The 23,646-nt window shown below is 35.8% G+C and overlaps 1 protein-coding gene across 2 annotated transcripts in view; it reads right to left on the bottom strand.

Moving 5' to 3' along the window:
* Positions 1–23,646, bottom strand: part of TMEM135 (transmembrane protein 135) — a 253,268-nt gene that overhangs the window by 13,587 nt on the left and 216,035 nt on the right. For both annotated transcript variants that reach the window (XM_026518285.4, XM_048217349.2), the window contains 5 exons: positions 13,660–13,806; positions 10,804–10,873; positions 6,871–7,038; positions 3,182–3,245; positions 2,131–2,207 (listed from right to left, as the gene is read on the bottom strand). In XM_026518285.4, coding sequence (XP_026374070.2) covers positions 2,131–2,207; positions 3,182–3,245; positions 6,871–7,038; positions 10,804–10,873; positions 13,660–13,806 — 526 coding nt within the window. The remainder of the gene's footprint in view (positions 1–2,130; positions 2,208–3,181; positions 3,246–6,870; positions 7,039–10,803; positions 10,874–13,659; positions 13,807–23,646) is intronic.

Genomic DNA, 23,646 nt, shown 5'->3' on the forward strand with positions numbered 1-23,646 from the left:
ACACACGTTTTACAAACTACATCTTGATATTGGATTTCCCCTGTGTCAAAGAATGTATCTTTGCTAGCTAGGCGATGTGTTCTTTCTCTCTAATTTTTCTCTTCATTAGCAAGTCTTGTCAGTTCTATCTCCTAAATCCAAATTTGTATGTTTCTCTCCACCCCTACTGCTACTGTCCTGGCACTAGTTACAATCTCCCACCTGAGACAAACTGTTCTCCCAGCTTCCAGTCCTGCCTTTAGTCTATTCTTTATATAATGGCCAGAATGTTTTTTTCTTCTTAAAACATGAATTAAATCCTGTCATTTCCATGCTTAAAACTCTCCAATGACTTCCAATTGCACTGAGAAAAATATCAAACTCTCTTTCTCTTTGTCACACACACACACACACACTTGAATAAAGCAAATATGTAATTCTCTTAATGTCATTAGGGACACAGATTTTCAGTGATGTAAAATTTTTAAGAAAATCAAACAAGTTAAATAAAAATCTGTAATCTTAACTTTGAATTAGAAATATCAATATGCTCATTACTTTCTCTTTCTCTAAAAACAAGGTGTGGGGGGAAGGATTCTCTAGCTCTGTTCACGGGAAAGGCCATGAAACCTTGGCTAGCCGGGGAGCAAGAAACTTCTAGTACCCAAATTGAATTCTCTAAGTACCATTTCCCGCCAAAAGAAACTAGTGGTCTTTGGAGAAAAGTCTGATTCTGTGCCTGGGGCAGGAAATGTCCACAATGAGCCTGGAACATCTTGTTTTATCACAAAGCAAGAAAGCTACCAGAGATATAGGCATTATGTAAAGAAGAAACAGGAGCCAACTTTCAGAGGCTCTCATGGTCAAAGATAGGGCAATGACTGCAATGACTGGGTGGAAACAAATCAAATACGTTGAAATTCATGTCTTATAATGACACTTGAAAATAAAGACTCATAGATCAATTTTGCAAAATGCCAGAAACTAATTCATTCTGAATACCAGTAAAGAAAGGGAAGTAATCAAACATTTTATTATCCCTTTGTGAGCAAACAATTTCAGAGTAACCAAACAGTTGAAAAGGGAAAGTTCTTTTTAAAAGAATTCTGACCAATAACTACTAAGAAGAAACAATTATAGATAAGACCATTTTGCAACTCTGAAAGAAATAATAAACCCTGGCAATGATTAACAATGGTTGCTAAAAAAATTAAGTGAAAGCCTAATAGGGAGTCTTATATTAGCTCTATTTTTTTATATTTATTTATGTTAGCTCTATTAACTCTGAGCCCACTGATCAATCTTAGCATCACAAAAAGGGAGACAACCAGACATTTCTGTGCTTCCTATTACGATGCAATGGGAACTCATACACACAGTTAATGTGAGCTATTTCAGTCCCTTTCCACCTTCTAAAAATTGAACCTGAATTGCTTAAGCCTCTGTTAACAGTTTACAGGAAATATGTGGGTTAAAGAAACATGTTAACACCACCAGTGAGGATACAATCAGCAAAATTCAGAATCTGGGATTTCCACAGAACTAATAACCAAGATCTTTAACAAATAAATGGCAAGGAAAAAAAAGAGGTGGGGAAGGAGAGTTGTATCAAAAAGTAAAAGAGACTCTGGATCCCAATTAAAGCAAGGAGACTGCAAAAAGACATCTGTGAAACAATCAGTGAGAATATAAGATCTAATCGGATATATATTAATATTAAAGAATTACTAGGTTTTTTTTAAATGTGTGAAAATGGTACTTTGATTATACTTTAATAGTACTACTGATCTGTTTGTTTTTAAGGAGTCTTTATCCTGAGTTGGAAGAAGTGATATAATGTCTGGTATTTGCTTCAAAATAATTCAGTATTTGTGGGGTTGGGGCAGTAGAGATGGAATGAGATTGCTCAAATGCTGTTAACCCTTGAAGCTGTATGATGGGTACGTAAGGGTTAGTTACTTTATTCTTTCTACACTTGTATATATTTGAAAATAACACACATAAAGAAAGAAGAAGAAATGGGAGAACCGACTTTGTAAATACTTGTATAAGATTGACTTGCTCTTCTAAATTGGGATATATATTCGTTGCTAAACCAGCTAGAAAAGCTCTTATATATGGAGATATACACGCATAATAATGTTTGCTTACCTCCACCAATTTGGAAGCTAAATACATGGAAATTGTTGTACTTTTATAAAACATCATTGATACTCCTGCCAAAAATCCTGAAACAACAAACAAAGCAAAACTGATCAAATCTCAAAGTATTTGTTAGTAAGTCACTCAGAAATGTCAATTCACTTAAGTAAGACAGAACTGATCAGCAGCACTGCCTTTTGTTATACAAAATCAAGGACAGGAACAGACTTGATGACATTAAAATGGGGTGAGTTTATGGGTATCATATATTCTTAAATTAAGAAACTGGCCTTCAGAGTCAGGAACACACTGTTCTGATACACATATTACAAGAAACTTTACATTCAAAATTTAACTATAATAACAATAGTGGTCTTAACAAATATAATGATTTTCAAAAATAATTTTTAAAGGCTACTGATATCATTTCTTAGTGGAAATATTTGTTAATCTATTCTTCTAACAGCTCAAATTACTTTTAGTGCTGTCATCACACTTCTCTCCCTAGTAGTGCCTTCGTTCTATAAATGGAAGACCAAGGCAGGGGGAGGCCTAGGATACTGTTAGCAGGTATAGTACTAATAAATATCTGAAAATTGTCAATTTAACTTAAGTAGCATGTATTCTGCAACTTGTAAAAATGTTAACCTTACGTTTTAATTTTTATGAAATTGTTTCTAAAAATATATATATATTTTATTAAACTATATGTCATGTACCCATGGCAAAAACAGAATACTTAAAGAAATAGAACTGCATTTCCATTAGTCACAACATTTTTTAAGTTTTATGTTCTTTTATGACACATTCCCTATGATTTCTGGCTTACAGCAGGCAGATACCCAAGTCATTATACTGCCCATTCAAGACACCTGATGGCAAGAACGCCTTGACAGGTTAAACTCTGCAAATGTAAAATGTTTGGACTAGTGCTTCAATAGGGATTCTATTACAGGGAAAGAGAGTTACATAGAAATCAGATGAATTTGGAAACTATTTCTGAGACATTCCTACAACTGATTGATAGAATAAGAACAACTCTGTTTTATCATTGCTTTACCAGCTATAATAGCATGCAGTTCATCATCCAAGTTTCTGACCCAGCGCAGGAAGCAACTAGTACCCTGTATCAAGAAGAAAATGCAACGACTTCAGTTGTTTCATCTCTAGAAAAGATGCATATAACATCTATAAGTCATTAGCTGACTGTGGAGGCAAATCGCTGATGCTATCTAAATCAAACTAAATGCATGATTGGGAAAATTATCAACAATAACCTGCAATAAAGTTATTGTTCTGGATAGACTCTATTAAGAAATTATACATAATATTTTTATTGTCATCGTTTTTCAAAATGAAAGCATAAATTCTACTTTGCCTAGATGTAGACTCACTCCCACTCCAGCAAGGAGAAAAGCTGGATAAACTACAAATCTAAGCCAGAATTCTATACTCAGATAAAATATTTTTCAATCCGAAGATGAAATAAAGACTTTCTCGGGTGGATAAACACTGAGAAAATTCATCACCTACAGACCTACATTACCAGAAATGTTAAAGGTAGTTTTGCAGGCAAAAGAAATATAATACCAGTTTAGATCTGTAAAAAGAAACGAGGACCTCTGAAGATGGCAAAATGAAGATAAATTTAGAAGTTTTTTTTTTTAATATTGTTTATTTTTATAAAAATAAATTAACTCTCCAAAGAAGTGGTCAGAAAACTACAGCCCACTAGCCAGATCTGACCTGCCACCTGTTTTAGTATGGTTCATGAGCTAAGAATGTTTTTATACTTCTCAATGGATGAAGTAAATAAAAGACTAATATTCTGTGACATGTAAAAATCATATGAAATTTTAATTAAAGTGTGATAAAGTTTTATTCGAATATAGCTATGTGGGGCGCCTGGGTGGCTGAGTTGTTTAAGTGTCTGCCTCTGGCTCAGGTTATGATCCTAGGGTCCTGGGAACGAGCCCCACATCGGGCTCTCTGCTCAGCAGGGAGTCTGCTTCTCCCTCTCACTCTTCCTCTGTCCTCTCTCGCTCTCTCTCAAATAAATAAATAAAACCAAAAAAAAAAAAAAAGAATATAGCTATGCTCCTTTATTTCTATATTGTCTATGGCTGTTTTCACACTACAACTGCAGAGCTGAGTAGCCATGACAGAGACCAATCACATTGTCCACAAAGCTTAAAATAGTTATCATCTGGCCCTTCATAGAAAATGTTTTCTGACTCCTGGTCTAAAACAAAAATGGTACAATGTATTAGGGGGTTAACACATGAAAAGATAAACGTATAACCACAAAGGACCTTAAGTATGCTGTTATAAGATTCTTACACTATACATGAAGTGGTATAATTTTGAAAAAATTGATGAATTTTAAATCTTTACTATAAAAGTTAAGGCATTTACTAAATTTAAAAAGAGGTGTAAAGAGTAAGCCAACAGTGAAGAATGAATTTAAAAATATTAAAAATTAATAAAAATAAAAAATAAAAAAAAATATTTTTTAAATCCAGGAGGCAGAAAAAGAAAAAAAATAGTGGAACAAATACAAAACAATTAGCAAGAAGATAGATTTAAATTAAACCATATCAAAAAGTAAAGTAAGTCTAAACATACCAATTAATAGAGATTATCAAACTGGATAAAAAAGGAAGAACCAACTACATATCATCTAAAAGAAATCAACATTTAAATTGAAGCCACAGAAAGATTAAAGTAAAAGAATAGAAAGACTATATATCAAATATAATCAAAAGAAAAGTGGAGTAGCTATATTTGTATCAGACATTGCAGACTTCAGAGCAAGAATATTACCGGAAATAAAGAGGAACATTACAAAATGAAAGAAAGAGTCAGTTCACTAAGAAGACACAGAATAAATATGGATTGTTTCCCTGTCCTTCTCTTAATTACATTCTTACAAAGATGCTAATGGCATTGACAATTATATTTTAAATTGCATGTGGCCTTGGAACACACTGTGCCATTATTTTTTACACGAGATTTTCTGACCCAGTTATATTTTCTTTTTTTTTTTTTTAAAGATTTTATTTATTTATTCGACAGAGACAGAGACAGCCAGCGAGAGAGGGAACACAAGCAGGGGGAGTGGGAGAGGAAGAAGCAGGCTCATAGCAGAGGAGCCTGATGTGGGGCTCGATCCCATAACGCCAGGATCACGCCCTGAGCCGAAGGCAGACGCTTAACTGCTGTGCACCCAGGCGCCCCATGACCCAGTTATATTTTCTGCAGTTTAAACCACTAGTTTGTATTACCTGAGCAAATAAATAGTAATAGAAATTAAAGCAAACAAAAACATGTTCTGAGATATACTGGATGGTGGAGAATAACCAACCTGGGATAAAAATGTTGGAGATAATCCACATGCAACACTTAAGAGTTTATGTTAAGAATAAATATAAACTCAATGACATGAGAAATGAAAAAGAGTATAAATATAAACACATAATTGCCAATATTCTGTCCTACTAACTCTTGTGTATTCAAAGACATTAGTAATGTTTCCTAGTCAAACCATATTGAAAATATTTTCAATATTAGTAATATTTCATAACAAGTAATTATAGTTTATCGCTTATTACTCCTGTTCTCCTGCCCATTTCAAAATACTTTGCCCACACCTACCTTTTTATGAGTAAACTTTTACATAAAATAATACATAACCATCTTACCCAAAATGACTGGAATTTAAGTTTCTCAGCATTAATTTTTTTTTTAGTTTTAAAACAATGTGTGTGTGGGTACGCATACAATTACCCTTAGTCAACACATTTTACCATTTGGAATCTACATTTAGATTTAGAATCTAAATTTTTGATGGTTTAATAAAATATCAGTAATATGATTTATATATGAGTGACTCCCATTAAACAAGACACCATTACTTAAAATTTCCGAATAGAGTGTAATGGATGATCCCTACAGAAGCGTTTAGGTGTGCGCTTATATGTGTGTGAGTGCGTATATAGGAACATGCAGAAAGGGTTGGAAGAAAGTTCACTATGGTTATTTGAGACAGTGCAGTAGGAATAGTGAGGAGGTCAAAGAGGGATCATAAGTCATTGCTTATATAAGCTACAAAAGAAAATCTTTACTGGCTCAAGTATTGATATCAGCTAGAAGGGGTCTGAAATATGTTTTTTTAATTATATTATGTTAGTTACCATACAGTACATAACTGGTTTTTGATGTAAAGTTCGATCATTCATTACTTGCGTATAACACCCAGTGCACCATGCAATACGTGCCCTCCTTACTACCCATCACCAGCCTATCCCCATTCCCCCACTCCCCTCATTGTGCCTCATTTTTTAAAAATATTTTTTATTATATGTTTAAATTAATAAGCAGGCAGTAAGTATGATTAAGAAATACAAATAGACCAGATACATTAATACCACTTTTGATATTAGAAATACCAAAAAGTTCATATTTTTTCAGTATCTACATTATTGAAAAAAAAGTCTTTGAGAATCTTTAATATTATGTATAAATGCACATATGTCTACACTTTCAAGCACATTAAGTAACACTTTAAAAGAAGAAATTTCTCCAACCCCAATTCCCAATATATTGTGTATATTTGGAGATGTTAAGATATTTATGAATATAACAGAAAGAAGTATTTAAAAAATGATATACGGGTAAAGGCCGTATCTCATTCTAATAATGGTCATGTTATTTATTTCCCATTTTTCTTTCCTCTTCTGAAAGGCTTACCTTGTATATACTAACAAAAGAGCCCAGAAAAGCTCCAAGCTGGAAGTTTTCTTTATTGTAGAAGAGAGAAAATAGCCGGGATGGCTGTGTAAACAGATGCCTGAATGCAGAGGGAATTCGGAGGCAGCATTGGATCAAGTATCCCACGCTAAACATTCTGATGAAACCCTAGAGAAAATTGGTATAAATTCTGATTTACATCCAAATTTCTAAGTCCGATAGATATAAATTTTACTGTCACAGAATCAAAACAGAACTCAAAATAAAAAACACAAGTTTATATCAAAGTATCTTCAAAATTAAGACTTAAAGACCTCAAACAATTTTAAAACAATTAATTTAAAATAAGGGTAAAATTTTTCAGTGACTATATTTCCTTTGATTTTCAAAAACATGCAAGTCTCACAAGCACTGGCCAAGCTTGTCTATGCACCAAACTTCCATTTCTTGGTATTCTGTTAACATTGTTAACACAGGATTTATAATTCCTAAACCACAACTGAATTTTAGGAACAAAAGCAGTCAAATTCAAAACAAAACAAAACAAAAAAACAGTTAACAAAACCAAATGCTTTTTGGAAATTTTAACAGAGAACTCTTCTTAATCATCACTGTAAGTAGGAATTCTTTTGATCGAAAAAATAATTTTATTTTTAGACCTTTGGTATCAACTTTTTAAATGATCAGGTTAAAAGAATTCTCCAAGAAAATAAAAAAATTATACCTAGGTTTTTATTTCTATGCTCAACAGTGTCAAGCTAAAACATCTCTAAGAAACATACCTTTAAAGTATACTAAACAAAACTTGAAAAAGCAAATCCACTACAAAGGCATACTTGCTGCCAACATTTTTCCATATTACCTGTAACTATCTACAGTGCAGAAGGGAACAGAGAGGATGGCTACTGTTGGTCAATTTCATTTCAGTATTTAGAGTAACGAAGTTTAAATGTCACTTCATACTGAGAGACTGAAAAATTACAATTAGCATAAAAGTAAATGTTATATAAAAGAATAGTATTTTACATGATTCAACCAATACATTGTAATACTGGTCTCCCATCCTCCTCCTCTCTCACCACCAGTGGGATGGAAAAAGGTCTACAGGCCTGCTAAATTCCAAAGGTCAGGTTTGTATCTTCCAAAGAGCAGCCTTCTTTTTTAGAAAAAAACTTAATTACTATAAAGAAACATTCATTAATTTACCTGAAACTATCTAATACCTGGTTAAAACATGAAAACTAAATTGTGTGACCAATTAGCATAAATTACCATGCATTTGCTTAACTGAAACTGCCTAGTATATGTTTCATGCATGAAGTGTTCACACTTTATCTTGCCATTAATAATCTCAACAATATTAATCTAAGGATTCAAGGATCACACTCATGTTCAATCTTTCCATGCTATTTTCAAGAGATCCACTCATCCTTCTATCCATTCACCCTTTCACGTATTCAGAAAATATTCACTGAAGGCCTCTTATGTGCCAAACACTACACTAGATCCTGGGGACAGAGTAGTGAAGAAGACACAAAGTTCTTGCCTTCATGGAGCTTCATGCTCATTAGAGAAAGAGCAAATAAGTGAATAAATAAAATAATTACAGATTACAGTAAGTGTTGTGCAGGAAATAATCAAAACTCTAGGAGGGAAATAATAGGCAGCCTATATTAAATTGGGTGGTAAGGGAAGATGATGGAGGATGTGACATTTAAAGAGAAAACAGAAGCAACTAGCATGAGGAAAACATTTCAGATAGCTTGGACAGAAAGCATAAAGACAACAGAGATTGGCAGTTACAAGGAACCAAAAAAAGTATGAATGGAGGATAGTGAGCTGCAGGGAAGGCTAATTCATATGAATATTTACTCAGGGATGTGATTTAACATGTGGTATAACTGAGCTGATGGAAGGATGAGGTGCACTATCAAAATATTGTACTATGTAAATTCCTCACCTACAGGTCTCCAAATAATTTTACATTCATGGACAATATTCCAATTTATACATAAACTGCCAAGTTTATAGGACTGGTACACATTTGAAACAATGACTAGATATTTTCCTTCCTCAGCAATTCTCCCTAACTTTCTCATATAATCTTTTTTTCATATCACTTCCCCTCTTCCCAAACTTTCTCAAATACCTCTGATTAAATCAGACTATTTCTCTTAGTTCCCCTCCTGAAGTCTCCCCTTAAATCAGAATTATATCCATTTGGAGGGAATAACTCCTCTCTGGGAGCTGGCAGACCCTGAGGGCTGCCAGCAACATTGCGTCCCCCCGCCAGCGTACAAGCGGGACAGGAAATCAGATGTGGAAGAAGTGTATCAGAAACCACTGCACAACTGAAAAAGTACTCTACTGCTTTAACCTCTGTTCATATCATCAGGGACTCTAAGGGTAAGTGTTGGCTTGGGTATATGCCACCATCAGTATCAGACCACAGGCATTCACATTCAGAAGCACTAATGTGATACAGTCTCCCTTCCCAAGAGTGACTGCCAGGAGGCTATTTTTGGGGGGTGCTATACAACTTCCCATCATCAAATGAGGGGGGATCAGCTATTATAAGGAAGAACATAAACTTTTTAAAGCTTCAGGATTGTGAGAGCCCCACCCTAAACTAAAGAACTTGTAGCAGGTGGTGCCGCCTGTGCCCAACTAGCTGCAATGAAAATAACTTCCTCCCCAGCAGTGGTGAGGGAGGATGGGAGGACGACAGGCACAGAGCGGGGATGGGCGAGGAGAGACACTCTACCACACAAATATGTTAGGGAGGAAGGAATTTATACCAGTGGGCATAGCTAACTTCCTTCACGTAGAGCAACTGTGGACATACTCCAGTTACCTCCATGCCTTAAAAAATGTAAGTCCAACACCAGATGCCACTGTACCAGACTGTGCACAGGGTATGTGTGTGATTGTTAATCCAATAGTACACAGCATACTCCAGGGACCTTGCTCTAGAATGTACTTTAATGAGAATACGTTACAAAATATAAATTTTAATAACTTTATTTTTCTGCCTTTTTTGCTGTTGTTGCTTCACCTTCTCTTCTACTTTGAAAGTTTTACATTAATTTTTTTCAAAGATTTTATTTATTTATTTGAGACAGAGCGAGAGAGAGAGAGAGAGAGAGAGAAACATGAGCAGGGGAGAGGGGCACAAGGAGAGGAAGGGCGAGAAGCTGAGCAAGGAGCCCAATGTGGGGCTCAATTCCAACACCATGAGATCATGACCTGAGCCAAAGGCAGACACTTAACTGACTGAGCCACCCAGGTGCCCCTTCACTAATTTTTAAATAAGCAAATTTTAAAATTAATTAACCAAGGATCTGGTAAATGAATACTAAAAGCTAAATTGTTATCTATTTTTCACAAGTTTTGTATTCTTCAAGTCGGATGCAAAGAATGATAGCAATTACTATCTATTTTTTCACTTACTTTGAAATCATGCTTTAAGTAAAAAGTTATTTCCTTTTTTTTTTCTAAAGAATTTATTTATTTATTTGACAGAGAGAGACAGCCAGCGAGAGAGGGAACACAAGCAGGGGGAGAGGGAGAGGAAAAGGCAGGCTCCTAGCAGAGGAGCCTGATGTGGGGCTTGATCCCAGAATGCTGGGATCACGCCCTGGGCCGAAGGCAGATGCTTAACGACTGTGCCACCCAGGCGCCCCTAAAAAGTTATTTCCATTCGGGGCGCCTGGGTGACTCAGCCAGTTGAGTGTCTGACTTCGACTCAGGTCAGGATCTAGGGTCCTGGGATGGAGCCCAGCATCTGGCTCTGCGCTCAGTGGGGAGTCCGCTTCTCCCTCTCCCTCTGCCCCTTCCCCTACTCACGGTTTTTCTCTCTAAGAAATAAAATCTTTAAAAAGTTATTTCTATACATATTCCCCATAGTTAATAGTGATAATTTTATATACTTACTTTAATGCAATAAGAGATGCAATTATCTTCATAGTGTTTGCAACATCTGTGCCTTGGTCCATGCTTACATCTGAAATAAAACAAAAATAATAAATGATGTGTGTGTGTAGATGTGCTTAAAACTCTCTAACCAAAAAAGGAGAAAACATCATCTACTTGTTTCTAAATGCATGCATCTTTTGGTTTCTTAGGACATAAAAAAGCAAAGATAACAGATTTTTTTTTCTTTTCAGTTCACCATTTGACACAGTGTATAAAATATGTGACTGCAGTCAAAACACTTAAATGCGGAACAGAAAAAACATTGGTAAATATTTGTGACTAAATATAAAAAATATGTATATATTATCTTTATACTCTGCCAAATCTTCTGGAAGCTTTAAGTTGCTTACTGTAGTGTATAATGGTCATAAATCACCCATGAAGTCAGTACTTGAGCAACAATCTAACGAGAAAGTGCTCAGGTTACAGGAATTTATACTTAATTATATTTGAGGGAAAACATCTGGAAAAGAAACATGATACAGTATTAGAACTCAAAATTCAGTTTTTAAAACAAATACAGTAATAGATCATGTGGGAATTCAAAAGTATGTTATTTGTGATTTAAATGCAAACCACTTGGTCCTCCAGCATTTAGCATATGTTTCTTCTGGGGGGACTACTGTTCAAGACACACAGATTTTTAATTATTTGGTATGTTGACTCCAGGACTATATATTCACTTGAGGCGTAAAAAGGTAAGTAAAATATCTAACATGGGTCTGGCTCTCTCCCCTTTTCTCTGTGAAGCATTCATGTTCCGAAAGGAGTAGGCCTCGTAACTCTTGCAGACTGCAGCTAATTAGCTTCATGGTTGAAACACAGTAACTTTTTCATTTGTAACAATAATTCGTAGAGTGATATTCTGGCTCCACATCTCTCTAATTCCATTTGCAAACTGATTAGCAAAACCCTTGCGGAAATCCAATTCTGCACCACAGCTGGAGAATACAGGCAGCCTTTCACAGACAAGGGTGACAACAGGAGCTCCTACTGACCGTAGCCCTTATGTCATCAGAATGATGGGACGTATCTGGCCATGTGAAGTTGAGGAATTAAAGCTGGGGCCTAAAAGAAGTGAATCAGAGAAGGGTGGCCGTAAGTAAACCACCACTCTTCATACTGCTAGTGTCCTCTTCAAGACATTCCTCAGCCAGTGCTACTGGAACTACACAGAAATCGTTAAACCCTCTTTGCTAGTGAAGTTAAATTCTGGTATCAGCTATACTGTCATTTAATCTTCCCTCAGTCTGTTATTAAAACTTCTCAAAACCTGGACTACCCATCTCCTGTCTTACCCTGCATCTGCTTCCATAGCAGTGGACTCACTGAGGTCACTCTGACAAGTTCTGCCGTGACCTGATTAGTTCCGATACCCAAGGCATCGATTACCCACATAATACATTCTCTGCATTCTCCTCATGATTTCCATGAATAGGGATTCCCTGTCTCTTTTCTCCACTCAGGTGATCCGTAACTATTTTGAACTTGCTTAAGAAGTTCATTACCAATCGCACTAGTGGGTATTTACCCAAAAATTACAAGACACTAATTCAAAGGGATATATGCACCTCTATGTTTATTACAACTATATTTACAATAGCCAAATTATGGAAGCAGCCCATGTCCATTGAAGAATGGATAAAAAAGAGGTGGTATACACACACACACACACACACACACACACGCCCGCACACACACACATATACACACAATGTAATATTATTCAACCATATATTATTCATATGTGGAAGTTAGGAAACAAATGAGCAAAGGAAAAAAAAAAGAGGAAAGAGAGAGACTAACCAAGAAACAGAATCTTAACTCTAGAGAACAAACTGCTGGTTATCAGAGGAGAGGTAGGTAGGGATATGGGTGAAACAGGTCACGGAGATTAAGGAGTGCACTTATCATGATGAAAAAATAATAAAACAAAAAAAGATATACATAATCTTTTTTTAAAGTTCACTACCACAATTATTCCTGCCATCTGTTATTCCCTCCCTGCCTCTTACCTTCTGTATGTGGTATATACTAAAATGGAGACAAAGTCTTTAAATTCAGTAAAAAAATTTTGAGCACCTACTCTGTGCTCATGTATGTAAGGCAACTCATATGTTATTTCATTTAATAGACGCAACACTCCTTAAAAGAGATCATTAACCCAACTTAACAGATGAGGACTTTAGGGTCCAGAGTGGTTAAATCACTTGCCCAAAGTCACAAAGCCAGCAGGGGTAAAATGAGAGTCTAAGACAGGTCTGATTTATGACTTCAGCTTCCCATAACTGATCCCTAACTTTCTATATTTACTATTCATTTAACACTCTCTAAAATACCACTACCAAGATTATTTTTATTAACTGATATTCTAATTTTTAATCACTAAACTAATTTTCTTAAATATCTATACTTGAAATGCAAGTAATATTTGTATGAAATTCAGACTTCTTTGTATAATATACAAATAAAGATGTTTTATTCCATTTCCAAAGCCCTGAAAATTTCTACTCTTACAAAAAAACCTTTATGTAAGGTTTGCTCCTTATTATTCCTGTGTCCCAGAACTTTTCTTTCTCCTTCCCACATTTGGGATGTTTGATTAGTGCTTATTAACCTGTTTCATAAAGTTCCCCATTCTAACCTCCCGCAACTGTGTCTAGTTTGACATAGAAAACTATTACAAATTCATATAAATCTATTTGAAATATAAAACTCCATGTGCTGTTTCCGGTAAGATATATATATATATATAATATATATATATATATATATAGTAACAAAGTATGCTAAATATCAAGATGAAAAACTTACACTGAATCCACAAGTTTCCTGATTAGAGCAATTATATTCGTTCTTCTTGGCTTTTCTTCATGTTTCTCTGTCTTTTGTTCCACTTTTGCATATGCTGCTTCTGGTGAATAAGAATGTGTGGGAATTTCTTCCTTCCCTACAATAAACCTAAAGAAAAGAGCACAATGTGAGGTATTTTCACCTTAAAAAAAATAAATAAATAAAAGGAAAAAGACAATAAGGAAAAAAACGCCCTGATTCTGTTAATATACAAATACATTTTAGAGAGTACCTTATCATTTGAAATAATGTTTTTCAAAATTTACATAAAATCTTATCCTTTATATACAGGCTTTTAAAATCTGAATACTTAGAAAATGTTGACAGCCATTTCTTTAATAATGGAAATTCTTCTATTAAGTTTTATATTTTAGTTTCAGCATAGTTAATATATAGTGTTATATTAGTTTCAGGTGTACAATACACTGATTCAACAATTCCACACATTATTCAGTGTTCATCACAATAAGCGTACTATTAATCCTTCACCTATTTCACCCATCCCCCCACCACCTATCCTCTGGTAACCATCAGTGTGTGCTCTATAGTTGAGTCTGTTTCTTCGTTTGTCTCACTCTCTCATTTTTTCCCTTTGCTCATTTGTTTAATTTCCTAAATTCTACATATGTGTAAAATAATATGGTATTTGTCTTTCTCTAGCTGGCTTATTTCACTTAGCATTATACTCTCTTGCTTCATCCATGTTGTTGCAAATGGCAAGATTTCATTCTTTTTTGTGGCTCAGTAATATTGTGTTATATATATATATATATATATATATACACACACACACACACATATACACACATATACACACATACACACACACGTGTGTGTGTATATATATATATATATATATATATATATATATATATATCTCCTCTTCTTTATCCATTCATCTATTGATGGACACTTGAGCTGCTTCCATAATTTAGCTATTGTAAATAATGTTGCAATAAACATAGGGGTACATGTGTCTCTTTGAATTAGTGTTTCTGTATTTTTGGGGTAAATATCCAGTACTGCGATTACTAGATTGTAGGGTAGTTCCATTTTCAACTTTCTGGGGAATCTCTATACTATTTTCCAGCATGGCTGTAGCATTTTGCATTCCGACAAACAGTGCAAAAGGGTTCCTATTTCTCCACATCCTTGCCAACACCTATTGTTTCCTGTGTTTTTGATTTTAGCCATTCTGACAGGTATTAAGGTGATAACTCATTGTAGTTTTGATTGGCATTTCCCTGATGATCATTGATGGTATCTTTTCATGTGTCCGTTGGACATCTGGATGTCTTCTTTGGAGAAATGACTGTTTGTGTTGTCCGCCTATTTTTAAATTGAATTATTTGCTTTTCAGGTGCTACATCCAATGTCAGAGAAGTTACTGCCTATGCTCTCTTCTAGGATTTTTGTGGTTTTATATCTCACATTTAGGTCTTTAATCCATTTTGAATTTAACTTTGTATATGGTGTAAGCCAGTGGGCCAGTTTCATTCTTCTGCGTGTTGCTGTCCAGTTTTCCCAACACCATTTGTCGAAGAGACTGTCTTTTTCCCATTGGATATTCTTTCCTGCTTTGTCAAAGATTAACTGACCATATAATTGTGAGTTTACTTCTGGGTTTTCTATTCTGTTCCATTGATCTATGTGCCTATTTTGTGCCAGTACCATACTGTTTTGATTACTACAGCTTTGTAGTATAACTTGAAGTCTGGAATTGTGACACCTCCAACTTTGCTTTTCTTTTTCAAAATTGTTTTGGCTATTCGGGGTCTTCTGTGGTTCCAATCAAATTTTAGGATTGTTTGTTCTAGTTCTGTGAAAAATGTTGTTCGTATTTTGATAGGGATAACACTAAATCTGCAGATTGTGTACAGTTGTGTAGTATGGACACTTTCATAATATTTGTTCTTCCAATCCATGAGCACAGATTATCTTTCCACTTGTTTGTGTGGAAACCTCAACATCTTTTAGCAATGTTTTATAGTTTTCAGAGTACAAATCTTTTACCTCCTTCCTTAAGTTTATTCCTAGATATCTTATTACCTTTGGTGCAACTGTAAATGGGATTGCTTTCTTAATTTCTCTTTCTGTTGCTTCATTATTAGTATATAAAAATATCAAGAATTTCTGTTTGTTGATTTGGTATTGTGCAATCTTACTGAATTCACTTATCAGTTCTAGTAGCTTTTTGGTGGAGTCTTTAAGGTTTTCTATATATAGTACCATGTCTAATGCAATAGAGAAAGTTTTACTTCTTCCTTAACAATTTGGATGCCTTTTCTTCTTTCCTCTTTTCTGATCAACGTGGCTAGGACTTCCAGTACTATGTTAAATATGAGTGGTGAGAGTGGACATCTCTGTCTTGTTCCTGACCTTAGGGGAAACGCTCTCAGTTTTCCATTTGAGTATTATGTTAGCTGTGGGTTTTTCATTTATGGCCTTTATTATGTTGAGGTGTTCCCTCTAATCCTACTTTGTTGAGGGTTTTTATCATGAATGGATGTTCTATATTATAAAATGTTTTTTCTGCATCCATTGAAATGATCATTTGGTTTTTATTCTTTCTTTTATTGATATGATGAATCACACTGATTGACTTGTGAATACTGAACCACCCTTGCACCCCAGGAATAAATTCCACTTGATTCTGGTGAATGAATTTTTAATGTATTGTTGGGTTCAGTTTGCTAACATTTTGTTGAGAATTCTTGCATCTGTGTTCAAAAAGAGATATTGACCTGTTTTTTTTTTTTTTTTTTTTTTGTAGTGTCTTTATCTAGCTTTGGTATCAGGGTAATGTTGGCTTCGCAGAATGCATTAAGAAGTTTTCCTTCCTCTTCTATTTTTTGGAATAGTTTGAGGAGAATAGTTAACTCTTCTTTAAATATTTGGTAGAATTCGCCTGTGAACCATCTGGTCCCAGACTTCTGTTTGCTAGGACATGGGTTAACATTCTCTTACAATCTTTTTGTATTTCTGTGCTGTCAGTTGTTATTTCTTCCCTTTCATTTCTAATTTTATTTATTTGAGTCCTCTTTTTTTATGAATCTGGCTAAAGAGTTACGATTTTGTTGATCTTTTCAAAGAACTAGCTCCTCATTTCACTGATCTGTTCTACTGTATTTTTAGTTTCTACTTTGTTTATTTCTGCTCTAATCTTTATTATTTCCTACCTTCTACTGCCTTCTGGCTTTGTTTGTTGTTCTTTCTCTAGTTCTTTTAGATCTAAGCTTAGACTGGCTGTTTATTTAGGATTTTTCTTGCTTCCTAAGGTAGGCCTATATTGCTATAAACTTTCCTCTTAGAACAGCTTTTGCTGTATCCCAGATTTTGGACTACTGTATTGGCATTTTCATTTGTCTCCATGTATTTTTAAATTTCATCTTTGATTTCTTGGTTGACCCATTCACTGTTTAGTACTATGTTATTTAACCCCTACGTATTCATGTGTTTTTCATGTTTTTTCTTGTGCTTGATTTCTACTTACATAGCATTGTGGTCAGAAAAGATGTATTTTTACGACTTCAATCTTTCTGAATTTGTTGAGACTTGTTTTGTGGTCTAATATGTGATCTATTCTGGAGAATGTTCCGTGTGCACTTGAAAAGAATGTCTATTCTGCTGTCTTAGGATGGAATGTTCTGACTATATCTGTTAGATCTGGTCCAATGTGTCATTCAAAACCACTGTTTCTTTGTTGATTTTCTGCTTGATCTATCCATTGATGTAAGTGAGGTGTTGAAATCCTCTACTATTATTATTGTATTATTATTGATCATTTTCTTTATGTTTGTTATTAACTGCTTTATGTATTTATTTGGGTGCTCCCATGTTGGGTTCATAAATATTTACAACTGTTATATCTTCTTGTTGAATTGTACTGTTTATGATTATATAGTGTCCTTCTTTGTCCCTTGTTATAGCCCTTGTACGAAAGTCTATTTTGTTGATATAAATTGCTACTCAGGCTTTCTTTTCACTTCAATTTGCATGATAAATGTTTCTCCATCCCTTCACTTTCAGTCTGTCTTTAGGTCTGAAATGAGTCTCTGGTGGGCTGCATATAGATGGGTCTTGCTTTTTTATCCATTCCATCACCATGTACCTTGACTGGAGCATTTAGTCCATTTACATTCAAAGTAATTATTGATATGCATGTATTTATTGCCATTTTGTTACTTGACCTATGGTTATTTTTATTGTTCCTTTCTTCTCTTGCTCTCTTCCGCCATGATCTGTTGGCTTTCTTTAGCAAAATATTTGGATTCATTATTCTTTACAAATTTATTACTGTTTTTGACTTGTAGTTACCATTAGGTTTATATATAACATCTTCTGCATATAGCAGTCTATGCTTAGTTAATGGTTGCTTAATTTTGAACTCATTCTTTACTCCTTTCCTCTCCACATTTCAGATATTTGGTATCATATTTTACATCCTTTTATTTTGTGCTTCTTGACTGATTTTTATGGATTTTTTTTTGTTTTGTTTTCTGTGTTTCCTCTTTTTTCTTACTCTTATGATTTCTGTGTTCCTCTTATAAAGCTCCCCTTAGCATTTCTTGTAGGGCTGGTTTAGTGGTTCTGAATTCTTTTAACTTTTGTTTGTCTGTGAAACTCCTTCTATTCTGAATGACAGCCTTGCTGGATAGAATATTCTTGGCTGCAGATCTTTCCCTTTGAGCACTTTCATTATCTTGTACCAGTCTTTCTGGTCTGCAAAGTTTCTGCTGAAAAATCAGCTGATAGCCTTATGGGGTTTCCTGTGTATATAACTGTCTTCTTTTACAGTCTTTAAAATTCTTTCTTTATTACTATTTTTTACCATTTTAATTACTATGTGTCTTGGTGTGAACCTCCTTAGGTTGAATTCTAACGGGGGAATCTCTGTGCCCCTGAATCAGGATCTCCGTTTCCCTCCCAAGATTTGGGTGGTTTTCAGCTATTACTTCTTCAAATACATTTTCTGCCCCCCCTTTCTCTCTCTTCTCCTTCTGAGATCCCTATAATGTGAATGCTATCATGTTTGATGGAGTCACTGAATTTTCTAAGTCTATTCTCATTATATAGTATTTATTTGTCTCTCACCTGTTTAGCTTGATTGCTTTCCATTACTTTATCCTCCAGGTCACTTATAGGCTCCTCTGCTTCCTGTAGCCTACTGTTTATTCCATCTATTATATTTTTAATTTCATTTATTGAGTTCTCCATCTCTGATGTTATTTTTTATCTCTTTGTCAAGAGTTTCACTGATGTCTTCTACCCTTTTCTGAAGTCCACTGAGTATCTTTATGATCATTACTTTAAATTCTCTATCAAGCATCTTACTTTTTTCTGTTTCACTTAATTTCCTGCTGTGATTTTGTCCTGTTCTTTCATTTGAGACATATGCTTCTGTTTCCTCACTTTGTCTATCTCTCTGTGTCAGTTTCTATGTGTTAGGAAAGTCAGCTACATCTTCTGCTCTTGAAAGTAATGGCTTCATGAAGAAGAGGTCCTGTAGTGCTTTGCAGTGTAGTGTCCCCCGTTCACCAGAACCTGGCACTTCAGGGGAATCTTCTGTTTGTGCTGCTTGTGTCGTATCTGAGTCATTTTTTCTTTCAGTCCAGACATCTTCATTGACTCTGTACCGGTTGCGGGCTTTACTTGCTCTCTGTGGCATTAGTGAGACACAGTCTGCAAGCTCTGAGGAGGTGTCATTCAGTCATTGCGGGAGAACTTGGGGGCAGGGCAGTGGTGTTAGCAAACTGAGCTCAGGGCTGAGGTCAGCAGGCTTGGAGTGTGCCAGTCCTCAGCAGAACGCATGGGCAAGGCACACTGCTAGCATGTTAGGTAGCAAGTGTCTGCACAGTGCCTCCCACAGGTGGCCCTATGTTTATGCTGCATGGCAGGGGAGGAAAATGGTGCCTCCCACCTCCTTTGTTCCCAGAGACGTCCCCCAACAGTATAAACAGATCTTCCTCCTGTTTGTCCCAGGCACTATGCAAACTGTTGTTTCTATGTTGCCTCTCTGTAAGGGAGGGACCCAGCTACAGTCACTCTCCCATCTTGCCCAGTGCTGAGTCAGCTGACTTTTTAAGCTCCAGGCTCCAAATCCTGCTGGTTATACAAACTCATGGAATTCAGCCCCCCTCGTTTTCAAAGCCAGATGTTATGGGGATTTGTCTTCCAGTTTGGGCTCCATAGTATGTGAGAGACCATTTCTTTCCCCTCTCTACACCTGCAGCATCCTCCCTCCTGTGGGGCAGCTCCCAACTACTATTTCTACCCTTTGTAACCTCTCAGATGCAGCTCTTTTTTTTCCCTCTAAAGATGTTATTTATTTATTTGAGAGAGAAAGAGATGGAAAGCACAGAGGGAGAGTGAGAGGGAGAAGCAGACTCCCCACTGAGCAGCAAGCCCAATATGGGGCTCGATCCCATGACCCGAGATCATGACCTAGTGGAAGGCAGACGCTTAACCAACTAAGCCACTGAGGTGCCCCTCTCAGATGCAGCTTCTTTACATTTAGTTGTGAAGTTTGTTCTTCCCATCTTTGGATTGCTCTCTAGTATATTTACATGGATGTGAGTGATATCTGGTCGTCAACATGGGATGGGGTGAGATTAGGGTCCTCCTAACTCCACCAACTTCCTAAGCTTCCCAACAATGCAGGTATTTTTTTTTTTTAAGATTTTATTTATTTAACAGAGAGAGAGACAGCCAGCGAGAGAGGGAACACAAGCAGGGGAGTGGGAGAGGAAGAAGCAGGCTCCCAGCAGAGGAGCCCAATGTGGGGCTCGATCCCAGACTGCTGGGATCACGCCCTGAGCCGAAGGCAAATGCTTAATGACTGAGCCACCCAGGCGCCCCAACAATGCAGGTATTTTAAATCAAATTAACCAAGTAAAATATAGCATAACACTTTTACAATACACCCTTTTAACTTAAGTTACCACTTTTTTAAGATATTACACATCTTAAAGTTCTTTCAAACAAAAAAGCAGATGAGGGGCGCCTGGGTGGCTCAGTTGTTAAGCGTCTGCCTTCGGCTCAGGTCATGATCCCAGGGTCCTGGTATCGAGCCCCGCATCGGGCTCCCTGCTCAGCAGGAGGCCTGCTTCTCCCTCTTCCACTCCCCTGCTTCCCTCTCTCGCTGTGTCTCTCTCTGTCAAATAAATAAATCTTAAAAAAAAAAAAAAAAAGCTGGTGAAATATTTTCTTGGGTCTACTAGTTGATCACAAAAATTCTATTTTTTGTCTAAATTCTACTAATAGTTACAATTGAATAAGGTTCTCATTTTTCAGTATGAAGTTATATCTCATGTTACTCTGAGTCATAAAATAGCTGCAATGCCATATTAGGTCATATAAAGATATTCAGAGAAATGGAGGGAACTAAAGAATGAGAACCATAAAATGGTCAAGATTCCATGTATCCTCACATAGTTTCATTAGAAAACCTTAAATTCAATGTTTTTCTAATCTAGTTGTTTCTCTTCTGAAAAACCTAATGTCCGGGCGAAGACACTATTCTTATCTCATCGAAACAAGTATTTTTTTCCCAAACAATGAGGAAAGAGGGAGAGAGAGAGAGAGAGGAAGGAAGGAAGGAAGGAAGGAAGGAAGGAAGGAAGGAAGGAAGGAAGAAAGAAAGAAAGAAAGAAAGAAAGAAAGAAAGAAAGAAAGAAAAGAAAAGAAAAAGAAAAGAAAAGAAAAGAAAAGAAAAGAAAAGAAAAAGGGAGGGAGGGAAGGAGGAGGGTGGGAGGGAGGGAGGGAGGAACAGTTGCCACCATTAGATACCATTCAATCCGTATCCTTTACTAGTCTTCATTTTTGTTATTTATACCTTCACTATAAGAGTCATTGCTCTTATAAAGAATAACTAAGCTTTCTTAAGAGAACTCTACCTGCTGAACTTTCAGAAAATACCATAAAATGCAGACAAAATCAAGGGATCAATAATACTACACTAAGGTTCTGCAACATGGGACCTACAATAAATAGAATAAGAAAATGTCAACACTCAGAAAAGAAAAAAGCTATTACTGTCTTCCATCTCATTTGGACAAACTTGGTAAAACATCTAGCTTATTAAATCATAAGGGGCACGTAATGAGATTGTCTCAAGGTGGCAGTTGTGCAGTCTCGATAGCTGTTATTCCAAAAGAATTTGGTTCTTAATCATGGGTGTGCATGGAGAGTTCAAGATCTGTACTACTGCTCTTTATAAAGAAGACAAAAACTATATTAGAACAGATATAATCGTCTCTCTCACACTGTTCGTAACACTGTTGCTCTTTTGGCCAGGACTGACCATCTCAGATTAGAGGTCACTTCCTTGGAGAAGCTGTCCCTGCCCAAGCTGGATGAACTAGCAATCCTTCCTTTGTGCTATCAAGGCCCAATGAGTCCCCACTAGTAGAAGCACCTTGTTAGTAGTTTGCATCTCCCATTAAACTGCAGGGTCTGTGAGACTCCACGCATCTCTTGTTATTACATCCCTGTGACTAGCATAGTGTCTGACACAGAGTAAAAATTTAATTAATATATACTGAATGAGCAAATATAGTAATAATTAGCATTTTCTAAGCATTTACTATATGATAGGCACAGTACTGATATTAAATCATTTAATCCTCATAGCAAACTACAAAGTAGGTGCCATCATTTCCGCAAGACTTAGCATGAAAACACATTTGACCACAGCCAAGAAGGGTAATTATTTGAACCCAAAAAACTGACTCTAAAGCCTGGGTTCTTAATCACCAAGCTGTCTATACACTTCTAACTATTAAACTATGTTGATGAAGGTTTAGTACACGATAAGGCTCCTGAACTGGTTCTTCGCCTTTGACTCCACCCTTGACCCTTTCTATCTATTCTCATAACTTCTAATAAATTAGCAAGAATTAATAACCATTCTTTGCCAGAATATTTTCCTATAATACAGAGTAAATTCTATGTGCAAATAGTTCAGTCCAGCCCCCTATATTAAGTGGATTTGATGAAGAGACACAAAAATATCTGACACATTTTGAGTTTCCGTAAGGATTCTGGGAGCCTACGGAGAGACACAGGGGGAAAGGCAAAATTTTCTCTTTAGGAAAACCAACTTTTGGTTTTGTTATAAACTTTTGACATAACACAGAATCTTTTATAGCCAATGCAACAACAACAAAAAGTTATTTTCTAAACTGTTTCGTGATCTTTTAATGAAGAATATAATATGAAAAAATTACCACTATGTATTATGACTTAGTTATTGTTATCACAGAGTTTCCACAACCAAAGATAGTCTTATTCACACAGTGGACTTAATTTGTCTCTTCCCAAACTAGTTTCCTTGCACACCATCTGATTTTCTGTCAATAGTGCCTCTTTTGAGGTACTTAGGTTTTCAATACTTGGCTCATAGCAAAGATTGGAGTGAAAGAGGAAGAAGGAAAATATCAGTCAGTAGGTCTTCATTTCCTTCTATGCCAGTCTCAACTTTGCCTCTTTCTCTTTAATCCTCCACTGTCGCCCAAATCCCAGTCCTTATCATTTCATCTTTCTTCTCTCTGATTCTTTTACAATGTCCATGCCAAATACTGTGGCCAGACTAATCTTTCTGAAACAATATCAACTACCCTGCTCAAAACCCTTTAGTGGCTCTCTATGGCCCATCTTACCAAATTCAAATTTGTCTTTTTTTTTTTTTTTTCTATTTAGGTCTCCCATAATCTGGCCCTGCTCTGACCATCATTTAAAAAAAAAAAACAAAAACCCACCAAACCTTATAATCCCTAAAATAAATTTTTCATACCAATTAAGTTGATTTTCCCATTCTTACCTCAAATTTCATGTTTATAATTTTTATACTTTTGCTAACATTATTCACTTCTACACAGAAGGTTCTTCCTTCCTCTTCCCTCCTAGTTCTCTAAAGCTATCCTTCAAGTGCTGTTTAAGGCTTATCCC

Source organism: Ursus arctos, unplaced genomic scaffold, assembly GCF_023065955.2.
Source record: "Ursus arctos isolate Adak ecotype North America unplaced genomic scaffold, UrsArc2.0 scaffold_22, whole genome shotgun sequence".
In the NCBI taxonomy this organism is placed as follows: Eukaryota; Metazoa; Chordata; class Mammalia; order Carnivora; family Ursidae; genus Ursus; species Ursus arctos.